General features: G+C 50.0%; 1 protein-coding gene across 1 annotated transcript in view; it reads right to left on the reverse strand.

Moving 5' to 3' along the window:
- Positions 1–1,055: 1,055 nt before the first annotated feature.
- Positions 1,056–14,292, reverse strand: part of MYH10 (myosin, heavy chain 10, non-muscle) — a 145,718-nt gene continuing 132,481 nt past the window's right edge. The window contains exons 37-45 of the mRNA XM_014549811.1: positions 12,591–12,803; positions 11,385–11,546; positions 8,840–8,968; positions 6,305–6,393; positions 5,380–5,503; positions 5,089–5,297; positions 3,935–4,043; positions 2,287–2,459; positions 1,056–1,298 (exon numbers count right to left, since the gene is read on the reverse strand). Of these exons, the coding sequence (XP_014405297.1) occupies positions 1,154–1,298; positions 2,287–2,459; positions 3,935–4,043; positions 5,089–5,297; positions 5,380–5,503; positions 6,305–6,393; positions 8,840–8,968; positions 11,385–11,546; positions 12,591–12,803 (1,353 nt within the window). The 3' untranslated portion in view covers positions 1,056–1,153. The remainder of the gene's footprint in view (positions 1,299–2,286; positions 2,460–3,934; positions 4,044–5,088; positions 5,298–5,379; positions 5,504–6,304; positions 6,394–8,839; positions 8,969–11,384; positions 11,547–12,590; positions 12,804–14,292) is intronic.

Raw genomic sequence — 14,292 nt, forward strand, 5'->3', positions numbered from 1 at the left:
CAGGACACACCACCTGGGGGGGTGAGTGGCACGATCAGGACAGGCTCTGGGCCTTCCACCTCTGCTGTCACCACGCCTGACTGCCATCCTGGCCAGCACAAGCGTGCACTGGGCAGGAGGTCCTCAGTGTACCTGATCCAGTTATGGCTGGCTGTGCTTGCTAACCAAGGGTATTTCCATAAAGGGCACATAACGGAAGGGAGGGGGAGAGACACAGAAACACTGATGTGAGAGAAACAGCCTCCCACACGAGCCCCGGCCGGAGCCAAGGATCGAACCTATAACCCAGGTATGTGCCCTTGACCGGGAATCGAACCTGCAACCCTTTGGTGCTTGAGCCAACGTTCTAACCACCCAGGGCAGATAGTAAATATTTTACTTAGGCTGTGTGGGCCATATCAGGTCTCTGTTGCATGTAAAAACCATTCTTGGCTCACTGCTGGACAACAGCAGGGCACATCAGAGTTTGGCCATGGGCCAGCCTGTCAGCTTCTGTGCCAGCCTGCTCCTCTGGGGGAGGAAGTTCAGTGCTCATGTTCGGGCCTCTCCGTGGTGGGGGTGAGGACGGGGAGGGGCTGATGGTGCCAGGTCCTGGGAGAAGAGGCTGGGACCTTTCCTCACATGGATGTTGGGACATGGATGGATGCGACCTGGTCCCAGCTTGGTGTGTCTGTGTCTGTGTGTGTGTGTGTGTGTGTGTGTATGTGCCGTGAATGGCTCTGTGGTGTGTGTGTGTGGTATGTCTGTGTGTGTGTGTCTGTGTGTGTGTGTGTGTGTGTCTGTGTATGTGTATGTGCTGTGAATGGCTCTGTGGTGTGTGGTGTGTGTGGTATGTCTCTCTGTGTGTGTGTGTGTGTGTGTGTGTGTGTGTGTCTGTGTATGTGTATGTGCTGTGAATGGCTCTGTGGTGTGTGGTGTGTGTGGTATGTCTCTCTGTGTGTGTGTGTGTGTGTGTGTGTGTGTGTGTCTGTGTATGTGCTGTGAACGGCTCTGTGGTGTGTGGTGTGTGTGGTATGTCTCTCTGTGTGTGTGTGTGTGTGTGTGTGTGTGCCGTGGCTTGCCAACTTCCTAACTGTAGGAGGCCCGAGGCAGGCTGGTGCCGGGTGCGTTCCTTCGTGTCCTGCTGTATTGCCTCCACTGGCTTCCGGTGACCCTACTCCGACTGGGGTGGCTGTGTCTCATTGACATCACTGGTCTTGCTTTCGGTGTCATCGTCTGACAGCTCCAGGGAAGCCCCTTCGATGTGCAGCTGGCGCCGGCCAGATCGGCTCGAAGAGAAGCTAATTGGGCCGCCTCGCCTGGCAAGAATAGGAAGTAGACACATGGGTAAACACGCAAGAACATGTGGCAGTCAAGTTGTCCAGTCACCAAACTTCCACCCCTTCCTCAGGACACACCACCTGGGGGGGTGAGTGGCACGATCAGGACAGGCTCTGGGCCTTCCACCTCTGCTGTCACCACGCCTGACTGCCATCCTGGCCAGCACAAGCGTGCACTGGGCAGGAGGTCCTCAGTGTACCTGATCCAGTTATGGCTGGCTGTGCTTGCTAACCAAGGGTATTTCCATAAAGGGCACATAACGGAAGGGAGGGGGAGAGACACAGAAACACTGATGTGAGAGAAACAGCCTCCCACACGAGCCCCGGCCGGAGCCAAGGATCGAACCTATAACCCAGGTATGTGCCCTTGACCGGGAATCGAACCTGCAACCCTTTGGTGCTTGAGCCAACGTTCTAACCACCCAGGGCAGATAGTAAATATTTTACTTAGGCTGTGTGGGCCATATCAGGTCTCTGTTGCATGTAAAAACCATTCTTGGCTCACTGCTGGACAACAGCAGGGCACATCAGAGTTTGGCCATGGGCCAGCCTGTCAGCTTCTGTGCCAGCCTGCTCCTCTGGGGGAGGAAGTTCAGTGCTCATGTTCGGGCCTCTCCGTGGTGGGGGTGAGGACGGGGAGGGGCTGATGGTGCCAGGTCCTGGGAGAAGAGGCTGGGACCTTTCCTCACATGGATGTTGGGACATGGATGGATGCGACCTGGTCCCAGCTTGGTGTGTCTGTGTCTGTGTGTGTGTGTGTGGGTGGGGTGGGGGGGGGGGGTTGTTGTTCCTCCTGTTCTCCTTAAGGACTACGAAAGGTCAGAAATCCCGAGTGGATAAACTTAAGAGCAAGAACGAGTAACTCTACATGAACTAAGCAAACCAGAAAAATCAAGCCCCAAGCCTAGAAATCCGGCTGTTTGGGGAGCTTTGGGCACAGACTCCACGAGTCCCCTGGGTCGCTCACCTCAGCCGGTTCTTCAGGGTGCTGACCTCGCGGCTCAGCCCCTCGTTGGCCTCGGTGGCGTCATCCAGTTCCCGCTGGAGTTTACGCCGAGATGCATTGGCACGTGTAGCCTCTTCTTCCGCTTCCTCCAGCTGCCGTTTAAGCTGCTTCATCCTGGCATTGGCCTTCTCCATCTTGGGGAAGTTACATGAATCAAGTCAAACCAAACTGGCGAGTCCAGATACAGTCCCACCGCATCCTGAGTGCCCGCCAGCCACGTGAGTGCGTGTGCTTACAAGGGGGGCTGGTCTCAGGCCTGATCTGCCATTGTCAGCAAAGCCAGTGTGTACAGAGCAAACTACGTGAAAGGAAATCTCTAAAAACTTAAAACCCTATTTTCTCCCCGAGTTTTTAACAGAAAATGAGTGTAGTATCTTCACATAAGGTATTAAACCTATGGGAGAGCCAGCAACGTGAGTCTCCAACCCCAGGAGATGGTACATTCATGTTTATGCCTCCTTTCAATATGGGTGTTTCAAGTTCAAAGCCTCACATGAAGACCTGACATGGTCACGCTCGTGCAGCTCACGCCCACCCAGAACTGCCCCATGCTCTATGCTGAGGGCGGGGGTAAGAAGGAAAGGCGGGGGTGCCTCATGAGCAGGGGAAGAAAAGGGAAGGGGGGTTGGGGCCAAAGGCAGTAGAATCATCTCCATCCACCTCAGCTACCTCGGCTGTTGTCTATGCAGACCTGGCCACAGTCTTATTAGATTCTCCTGATACTTAAAAAAAAATTGCCTGGATGCAGACAAGGAAAACCATTCAGGTCCTGCATGCAGTACATGTTTTCTCTCTGCTTTCTATTCTGCATCCACCCCCCTTCAGCCGACACACAGTGACCGCTAACACTGCCCAGGAACTACTCTAGGCATCTGAGATGCTGGGGAGGGAGACTGACAGCGAGGCAGAGATCACAGCATCGTGCACCTCGCGGAGGAAATCGGCCTCACACTTCAAAGCCCTCAGCGTGCTCTCACCCGCCCCTCCTCTATTTCTGGTGCTGGGGGAGCCCGAGGGGTGGGGACTGAGTCTTAGTTACCTGTGTGTCCCCAGCACCCAGGAGTGCCTGGCAGGAACAGCATGTGTGTGTTAAAATATTAGAATTTAAGAGTTTAAAATAGCATTTAAAAAAAATGTATTTTTATTGATATCAGAGAAGGGGGAGGGGGAGAGAAACATCAATGATGAGAGAATCATTGATTGGCTGCCTCCTGCACAGCCCCTACTGGGGATCGAACCCGCAACCTGGGCATGTGCCCTTGACCGGAATTGAACCCAGGACCCTTCAGTCCACAGGCCAACACTCTATCCACTCAGCCAAACTGGCTAGGGCAGCTTTTTCTTTTATTTGCAAAGAGAGAAACATTGACTTGTTCTACTTATTATGGACTCATCAGTTGTTTTTGTATGTGCTCTGACGAGATCGAACTCGCAACCTTGGTGTATCAGGACGATGCTCTAACCAACTGTGCTAACCCAACCAGGGCCTCAGAGGGCAGGTTCTTAATTTAGTCATCAAATGGTAACACGTGGCTCATTTGCATCGTCTCCTTGTAAAAGCATTTCTAAGATGGAAGACATTTCATCCTGGCCCACCTTCTTCCCTTACCTGTTCTTTATACTGATCTGCATGTCGACGCTCATCTTCAACCTGCATGAAGATTTCTTTCAGTTTCTTCTCCGTTCGTCGGACCAGTTTGTTGGCTGCTGCTCGTTCCCTGTGAAGATGATCAACCATTAATTAGCCTTTGTAATTCTTGACATGATAGTTTGAATTGAGGAAATAATTTTTAAAGTCCCTTTTCTCTGGAAGATGACAAATGTTGGGAGTGTTTTCCAGGGCCTCTCTGACGAGAATAAATTATGATAATACGGCCCAGAAGTTTTTCCCTTCTGGTCACGAGGGTAACGTATTCTAACACTGACAGGTAGATAAAGCGTATTCCTTCACATGCAGGTATTAATTGAGGGATCTCCTAAAGATCAAACGTTCCACGCAAGCTACCTGCCATACGGAGTGCAGACTTTTTGAAGACAAAAACCTTGGTTGGTTATTCTAATCACCTAACTTCTTAGCCTGGAGACCAGAACAAAGACCCATTGTGATGCTCGGGCTATGGCAGCTAATGGGGGAGGGGACCGCCCACACTCACCCTTTAGTTAGAAGGCAAATCACCATGTTTCTAGACAGGCCTACACTGTTCTTTAGGAAGGAGAGCGAGCTTATTGGGTGAACCCCATTGACAACAGTGTGCGGGAGCTCAGAGATGCACTATGTCCAGCAGTAAAGGCGCCTGGGAAATGTGGGCCTCTTGAACCTGTGACTCTTGGTGTATGTTTCTCCTATTAAAGCTCCTATGAGTCTGAATAAGGCCGCGTGTCAGTGCTTCTGAATCGTGTCTGGTCTGAGTCCCGAATTTTAGACTTTTTGACCTTTCCCCCAACAAAAAGAAAAAGTCCATTTGTTCCTGGACAAATGTTATACAGAAATGGACCGTGGTGGAGTTAGCGGAAAGGATTAAACTATGGCACCTAGAAAGTCCTGGGCACAGTCTGACCAGCTGAATCCTGGCAGAGCTGACAGGTGAGCCCAGCCTTCCTGGAGGCTCACACCATCTCTCTCTCTCTCTGATGACATGTGTCCTTGCCACCTCCCCTGCCACAGGGACTCCCTCTAGGGCAAGTGCCTGGCTGCAGGCTGGCCCTGGCCCTGGCCCGCAGAGATGCAGTGAGTTTTGGTTTAGTGCATCAAAAACCTCTTACTTGGCCTCCTGCTCAAGCTGCTCCTCCAGCTGCCCAATCTTGGCTTCCAGGGCCGAGATGGTGGCCTTAAACTTGGACTTGACAGCACCCTCTAGCTCCTGCAGCTTGGCCTTCAGCTCTTTGTTCTGCCGCTCCAGCTGCTGGCGCGCATTGTCGCTCTTCTGGGCAGCACTGCGCTCGGCCGCCAGCTCTGCATTCAGTGTGTCCACCTGGAGAGGAGAGACGGTTTAGTCACTCGTGCCAGACGGGCAGCATGGCCCCTCCCAGGTGACGGGCTGCCGCCTGAGCCACCTGGAGCGTGGTCTTGCGGAAGCGGTCGTTGAGCAGCTCCATGTTGCTCTGCTCCTCCTCCAGCTCCTCCTCGAGCTGTGCGATTCGTGCCTCCAGGCGCCGCTTCTCATCCAGCAGAGCAGACCTGTGGGGCAAGGAGGCGGACAGCTCAACGCCAGCTCCGTGCAGCACGGGCACGCTCAGAGGGCTCCTCCCACCTGGAGGCTACAAACAGCCCCACACGACTTTTCTCTCCCCTGCACCCGTCCGGCATCTGTCAAGTCCTGCTGATCACACTTCCAAACACACTCACTTCTGCCCTGCGCCTGCCCCCTCTAGGCCCCCTCACCTCTCCCAGTGGCCTCCCCACTGCCCCTCCATCTGTTCTCCACAGCCAGCAGCTTTCAAAGGGCAAAAAGACCCTGGCACTTCTGCTTTAAACTCTACTGGTTGCCCAGTGCATTGAGATAAAACGCTAACTCCTCCTCATGGCACGCTAGAAAGTGACCGCGATGAACCCGCAGATGGTAATTAAATAGAGAAAGCAACTTCCTAATTGGAAAAAAAAGATCTTTTAATGAAAACTCATTCAGGAAAAGGTAAGTCAAAGGAATCTACTTGCCAAACCTAATGAATTTAAGAGTGAAGATTGCATTGCAAGGCCGTACAGTCTGCGGAACCGGGTTCATTCTGAATGTACTTCCTCCTCACCTGTGGGCATGACTGGCATAGTGGGACCTGCCTGGGGCGGGCGGCCGCTGTAGCCGAGCCCAGCATCTTGTGCTCGTCTTTCCAGAGTTTGACCAAACGAGCAAACCAACTACTGACCCCTGATTGCCGGACCCCGCCAGGGCCTTCTCGGTGCAGCAGGCCCAGGTGCCAAGAGAACCAGTGGGCCGCCACTCATTTCCAGAGCCTGCTCCTCCCACTGCCGCAGGAGACTCACTTGCCAGAGGCGCTGTTGGCGATCTCATCCGCCAGCTCGTCTCTTTCTTGCTCAGCATGTCGGCGGGCTCGCTCGGACGAGGCAAGTTCCTAAATGAAGTCAGATAGGATTAATTTCTGGCTGTTAATGTTTCGTCAAATGTGAAATCTGACGAAGCCCGCAGGCTGCAGCCACCTTGCTCAGGCATCTGTGTGTGCCTGAAACTGCAATTAGATCTGAGGAATAACTGGAAGGTTTGCTGAGGGAGTATTTGGGTGCAGGTCAGCCAGGTGCTGTACTGTGTCACCATCCGGACACAAAGGTGCCCACAGAGGGAAGGCCTAGTCTCTGTAAGGGCGTGGCTGCCCCAGTGTCAGAGGCGGCCATGTTCCTGCCCTCCTGAGAAAGCTGGTGTTTCTTAATCATGAACTGGGCGAAGCTTTATGCAAACCCAGAACTATGGCAATTCATGGTCGTGAAGTATCTGTTGCACATACAAGGAGTACAGTGTGGAGGTAAAGCACACTAACCAGACAGACCGAAAACAAGGTGCTGGTGCAGCACAGTGAGGAGCACAGCCCCCTGGGAAGGGTGGGGTATGACCTCAGCTCAAGGCAGGGCCTGGGTGGTGCGCAGGGCCTGTTCCTTGAGGAGATGGAAGCCTGGCCGTCAGGCCTCGGAGAACTGGGCAGGGCAAGGGGACGCCGGTGCCTGCCGCCTCTGGAGGAAGAGCTGCCCGATGGCAGCTTTCGCACTTTCCTTGGGGAGCGGATCTCCCCCAGGCAGGTGCCCGTGTGCATTTCTCACCCCCCTGGGGCAAGATCAAGATCATAGTCTCAGAATCTGAGATGCACAGAACCCTTATTTTATGGAGGAAACCGAGGCCGTCGATGAAGGGCCTTGCCCAAAGCCTCAAGGTTGGCCAACAGCAGACACTCAGGGTCCTGACCCTCCCTGCCCAGAGCCGCTTCCCACCAGCTGCCCCTCCACATGGTGCTGTGTTTGGAGGAGCACATCTCAGGATGCCTGTGAGCAGGGCTGCATAAAGAGCTCCTCTGTGCTGTGCACGGGCACCTGGTTTAGTTAGAGCACAGGACGCAGGCCCCCCGAAAGGCCTGGCTCCACACACACAACTAGCACGTGGGGCAGGGCACGAGTCCAGCTGTGACAGCAGCAGGTGGAACGCAGGGCCGGACCCGGAGGCCTCTGTCGAACACACTGCAAGCGCAACTCTGCCATCTGGCCTCTGCAGTCGAGTTTCCTGGGCCCGGCAAGGGCTCCTTCCCGACCACTGGCTGAGTGTGTGACAGACAGGGGAGGGGCCCCGGAGGAAGGGGAGGACCCGAGGGCCTGTAACCTAATGAACAAAGGTGATGGAGGTAAGGAAAAACAGAGAAACAGACGGGAGGACAGGCTAGCTTTCCAGTCGGTCCCCTCCACGAGGTAGTGAGCCCTTGTCTGAAGGTCTAAAGACCTGCAGCTTTGAAGACACAGAGCGCTGGCCTGCAGGGTGTGTGGACACTGAGGCCATGCCAGGCGCTCTCCAGGACACAGGCTCCCAGAGCCCATCACCTCTGGGAACGGCATCACTGGTCAACTACATGATGACGTACATAGATCTTGACATGCTGCTTCAGTGATGAATCCACTTTCTTTTTAAGCACACATGGCCCTAGAGCTGCTCGCCTCTCAGTGTTCTCTAACCATAAAACTAGAAATCAACGAAGAAAAAATAAATGCCATACATTTGGAAATTTAAACCGCACTTTTAAACTATTCATAGGATAGAGAAACCATAGAAATTAGAAAAATTTGGAATTTAAATGACAACAAATAGGAAGGATACAGTGAAAACAGTACCCTGAGGGGAATTTATAGTGTCCTATGAACATATTAGACAAGAGGAAAGCCTGGAAATTGTTGAGTGCCCAACTCAAGAAAAAATCCAAAGGAAATAAAGCTACGAGCAAAAATGAACAGAATAGAAACCAAGAAGGATTAGCCCGGAAGCTGGCTCTCAGGTAACCTCAGGATCTGCTCAGTGTTTACTTACGGATTTTCCTTTCCTTCTACTTTCTGACACCTCGGGAGTTAGCGCCCTTTCTTTCTTGCAAGCTCAACTCCGCATTTATTTGTTCTTGGTAACACTTGTTGGATTACAAGATGATTCACTCAGAAATTCAATGAAACATAACCTCACACATAGTGCTTCTGTGTAAAACAAGGCAATCTTCTATCACTGAGGTCAGAGTTCAGCTACGTGGTCCTGATGCTTGCCAGCACTAAGTACACATCACTCCTGTTTCTTACACAGGAGACAAGACTTGAAAAGCTACTAGTCAGCTCCTCTGCCTTCAGCCAGGTAGAGGGATATACGAACAGCATCAAAGTCTGACCACTTTACTGAACTGAAGTGGTCCAATAAGATGGTCCAGTCACATAGTAAAAATGGACAGAAATTACACACGGCTACAACGACATTAAGATAGTTATCTGATCTCAGAGAATTGCAAGGACAAATATTTGTTGAACAAGTGGATGAATAAGCAAACAAACCTCCTGCAATTGAAGGATTTCCGCTTCTAGACTCTTTAATTTCTTTTCACTCTCTTTGGATTGAGCAAAAATCTCATCCCTGGAGGCACGAGCTTCTTCTAACTCACGCTGGTAATCCTTCATCTGAGCCTAAAGATAAATAGGAAGCAGGTTTGGGCAGTTTTCATTCTTTGTCTTTAAACAGTTTTTTCCAGATTATAAAAGTAATATACATTCATTAAAAAATAAAAGTATATAGAAATGACAAAGATATCACAAGAAAACATTCAGACCAATAGCCCTTATGAGTATATATGCAAAAACCTTCAACAAAATATCCATCAACATATAAAAAAACATACATATAATTTATACACCACTATATCCCACCATCCAACTGAGATATATATGAGCAATGCAAGGTTGGCTTGATAACGAAAAAGAATTCATATAATCATATAATCATCTCAAAATTCAGAAGTAGTACTTGACAAAATCTAACACCCTTTTTCATTATAAAAACAGTAAGCTGAATAGAAAGAAATTTCCTCAACGTTGAGAAAGGCCATCCAATTGTCCCAGAACTATTTGTTAAAAAGACTAGTCTTTCCCTCATTGAATTATTCTATCCCATAGAACTATATGTCATGAAAAAGAAGGACAAAGATGGAGAAGTCACACTTCCAAATTTCAAAATTTACAAAGCTACAGCAATCAAGACTACAGTCTTTGCATAAAGACAGACATATAGATCAAGGGAACAGAATTAATTCAACGAGGGAAAAACTGACAGCTATTATGATAATATGATACTTAATGGTCAAAGACTGAATGCTTTCCACCTAAAAGCAGCAGCAAGACAGGGATATCTGGCCTTGCCACTTCTGTTTAACATCGTAATGGAGAGTCTAGTCAAAGCAGTTAGGCCAAGAAAAAGATACTCAAGACATCCAGATTGGAAAGGAAGAAATAAAACTAGATCTTGTGTACAATAAATCTTAAGGAATTCATTAAAAAAACCCCACTGGAACAAACAAGTCCAGGAAGGTTGTAGAATACAGATCAATACACAAAAGTCAATTTTATTTCTGTACACTAATTATAAACATTCGAAAAATTAAGAAAATGATTATACTTAAAATAGCATCAAAATGAATAAAATATTAGGCACCAATTTAGCTAAAGAAGTATAAGGCCAATACACCAAAAAACTATACACCACCATTGAAAAAAGGTAAAGAATAGGTAAATAAACGGAAAGATGGCCACGTTCATGGACTGGAAGACAATATTGTTAGGATGGTAATGCTCTCCAAACTGATCTATCGAGTCGACACAATATCAAAACCCGAGCTGGCCTTTTTTTTTCTCTCTCGCAGAAATTGACAAGTTGATCCTAAAATTCATATGGAATTGCAAAAAACCTGGATAGCTAAACAATCTTGAAAAAGAAGGACAAAGTTGGAGAAATTACACTTTACAAAGCTATGGTAGTCAAGACTATGTAGTATTTGCATAAGGACAGACACATAGCTCAGTGGAATAGAATTAATTGAATGAGGGAAAGAATAGTCTTTTAAACAGATGGTTCTGGGACAACTAGATATCCATATCCAAATGAATAAAGTTGAGTTTATATATAAAACCACATAACAATAATTAAATCAAAATGGAGTTTAAAAGAGTAAGGTTTAAAACTCCTAGGAGAAAACATGACCTTGGGTCAGGCAGTGGTTTCATAGATACAATATTATCCAGGGATGACTTTTCCTTCTAAATTCTCTAAGTATGTGTATCTACATGACGGTATGCAAACATCTACACACACGTGCAGGATTATAAACTAAACTGCCCTACACAGTGTCTTCCTGTGCTCATGTAAGCCCTGCTATCACTGCATACACATCTCCAGCATTTAAACGGCTGTCAGTCCACTGACATTTAGGTTGTTTCCAGTTTTGCTATCAGGAACATTTCAGCTGTGACCTTGGTATATGAACATTTCTTCTCATCTGTATATTTTATTAGAACACATTTTCAAGATGTGGAATCACTAAGGTCAAAGGGAAGGAGGTTTTCTAAAGCTTTTCATCACAACAAATAACCCCCAAGAAGTGCCTGCGTATACGAGGGACTGTCACATCCTGCCCGCACCAGGTCACTGCAGAAACTACTTTGTCATGTGACAGTGAAATCAGCACGGCATGGGAGCAGCAGAAGTGATGACTGAACCAGACTGAGAAGATGACTAACGCTCACGGCAACCCAGGAGGGGAGTCAACACCCGCTTCCGCTCTGGTGGCTCCGCGGCCCCGTTGGCGAAGCACCAACAGAAGCTGTTCAGAGCCCGAAGAGCATTCCTACTGGTGGGTGCTCCACCTGCTGACCCCACCCCGGCTCTGCCCAAGCTCGCTGAGTGCTGAGTGCGACGTGCCACCTTTGGGGCTGCTGCACCCCCACAGCCAAGGTGACGGCTCTTGGCGGTAAGATGTCAGGCTGGGTGTCGCACAGGCCTTCCTCCCGGGCAGGACGACACCATCGAAGACCTCTGGTTGGCTGCACATACCTGAAGTTTACGAAGCTGCTTGATGACTTCATCCCTAGCCTTGTTTGCAGCCTCAATTTGAGATTCAAGGTCCTTCAAGTCTATTTCCATTTTCTTCTTTGAAGCAACAGCAAGCGCGCGCTGCTTCCGCTCGTCCTCCAGCTCTGCCTCGAGCTCCCGCACCTAAGAGACAGCACCGCGTGCCGGTCAGACCCGGATCCTGGCACAGAGGACAGGCAGCCTGGCGCCATACAGGGCTCTGGTGACTGCACAGGTCCCCTGCCACCAAGCAGTTACTGTTATTAACAGGAAGCCACAGTAGTGGCATCTTGTTCACAGATCTTTACAAAACACCACCTGGCACACACCATTTCCACCGACTGCTACAAGGCACCTACCAGGGCTGTGTCCCTGATCCCAAGTTCATGTTCCAGGTGATGCAACAAAATGGAAAGAGAGGACCATTTCTTGGGGAAGTTCCCTCCAGGGACAGACACTCAAGCAGCCCGTGGGGAGGCCCAGGTTCCAGGTGCTGAGGTCTCGGGCCAGTACCACGGGGGTGAGCCTGTTGGACAGGATCCCCCAGCCCCGCCAGGCCCCCAGGTAATGCACCCGCTGAGTCCAGAATTCCCCACCCACAGAGGCTATAGCAAGTGTTGTCTTAAGCCACTAAATCTGAGCTAATTTGTTATCTATCAATAAGTGACTAATGTAATAAAATTAGTGGAATGAAAATAAACAACTTAAATATCTAAGAATTGATACCATGAACTCCAAGGGAGTGTCACAATATTCACAAAAATTTTTTAAAGTAAATTTTTAGAAATTTAATGTACATTTTAAAAAGAACATAAATCATAAGTGCCTAACCACTATTTTAGTTAAAAAAATGTAAATATCTTTTTTCTCCTTTAGAGAGTGGTTTAATGAGGACACGTGATTGGAACGTAAGCAATAAGCTGAACCACCTGTCAATGCGTTTAGATTCTTTCCTCACCCGTACTTTTAAGACCCACAGAACATGAATTTACACCATATTCCCCAGAGATTTCACTGAGGGAGGGCTTTTCTATCGATGATTATGCCTTGTAAGCAGCACTGATACTGCCTGAGAACAGGAATTTAATTACATTAAATTGTAAAGAATAAACATGATGATTTGACTCCAGTTAACGTGCTCTAACGTGAGTGAGTGGGGCTTGAGAATGGCCGCACGCCCCCACCCACCTGCTTAATCAGCAGCCGCTTTTTCTCTTCATTCTGCTCGTCCCTGGTCTGCAAGTCTCTCTCGAACTGGGCCTTCATGGCCTGCATGTTGACCTCCAGGCGCAGCTTGGCGTCCTCCGTTGCCTGGAGCTCGTCCTCCAGCTCTTCCAGCTGGGTCCTCATTTCTTCCACCTGCTGCTCCAGGGCCCGCTTGGATTTTTCAAGTTCATGAACCTAAACCAGTGGTGGGCAAACTCATTAGTCAACAGAGCCAAATATCAACAGTACGATTGAAATTTCTTTTGAGAGCCAAATTTTTTAAACTTAAACTATACAGGTAGGTACATTGTTATTAACTTAATTAGGGTACTCCTAAGGCTTAGGAAGAGCCACACTCAAGGGGCCAAAGAGCCGCATGTGGCTCGAGAGCCGCAGTTTGCCGACCACGGACCTAAACCACAGGCGGCATCGAGAGTTGACCCCCAGCAGGGGCGCAGCACGGCCAGTGCCTTCCTGCTTCCAGGCCCCCCAGCGTGGTGGACGGCAGGCACCGGGCCAGCTTCCGGGCCCCCTCGATCCCTCCCTTCCCCTCTGGGCTGCTGCCAGTCCTCGGTCCAGTCTGCCATGTGAGGGACAGCACTGACACCTTTGCTCACACCTGCTCGGTAACCAGCACTTGATTCTCTGGTGACCTGGACGCTGAGAGGTCTTTAAAGCCAAAGAACAATGCAGAGCACGCGGGCCAGAGACGCCTGCCCGCTGCCTGCCTCCCCGCGTCTGGAAGCGGCCCTACAGCACTCCCGCTGGGGAAGGTCATTTGTACTGAAAAGGCACACGTGGGAACTTCTGAATCTGAGGGGGTGTGAGGCCGGGAGGCAGGGCACCGATAGAGGCCGCCCTTCTCTGACGGGATTTCCCCTCAGACCGGCAAGCGCAGGTGCTGCCGCCCCACTTTGGGGTCCGTGCTATGCCGCTCTCGGGGGCAGGTGAGGAGACTACACCACGGGGGCCTCGGTCTCAGCAGAGTCTGGCCCGTCACAGGCTCAACAGAAATGTTTTGGGAATAAATGTGTGACCGTCAGTTATTCTAGAGCAGCGGTTCTCAACCTGTGGGTCACGACCCCTTTGCCGGTCTAACGACCTTTCACAGGGGTCGCCTAAGACCATCCTGCATATCAGATATTCACATTATGATTCATAACAGTAGCAACATTACAGTTATGAAGTAGCAACGAAAATAATTTTATGGTTGGGTCACAACATGAGGAACTGTATTTAAAGGGCCAGAAGGTTGAGAACCACTGGTCTAGAGAAAGTGAATGTGGAGCAAGGAAAGGGAGTGACTGTGGAGCTCTCCTCCACGCCTCACTGTGACCACAGCCGTTCCGACCCCAGGTGGCCTCTCCTGGTCCACGGGCTGGTCCCTGGGCACGAGGCTGTAGGAGACCCGGGAGAGAGGTGGGCAGTCTCCCTCCTTTCCGCTGTGGCCGGGGAGCCCATACCCCATGGAAAGGAGACTTTGTAGAGGACGGTGCTTTGTGAAGCACCTGCAGTCACTTCACTCAACCGGGCAAATGTGATGTGCATTTGACAGGTGAGGAAGCTTAGGCTGAGAGAGGTTCTGGCTTCTGCTGGGCAGACGGACGCTGGTGGGAAAGCCACGTCCTGAACCTGTTTCTGAGTCCTGGGCCCGGGCTCGCTGACTGTCCTCACATTGTACACT

This window comes from Myotis brandtii, unplaced genomic scaffold (assembly GCF_000412655.1).
Source record: "Myotis brandtii unplaced genomic scaffold, ASM41265v1 scaffold573, whole genome shotgun sequence".
Classification (NCBI taxonomy): Eukaryota; Metazoa; Chordata; class Mammalia; order Chiroptera; family Vespertilionidae; genus Myotis; species Myotis brandtii.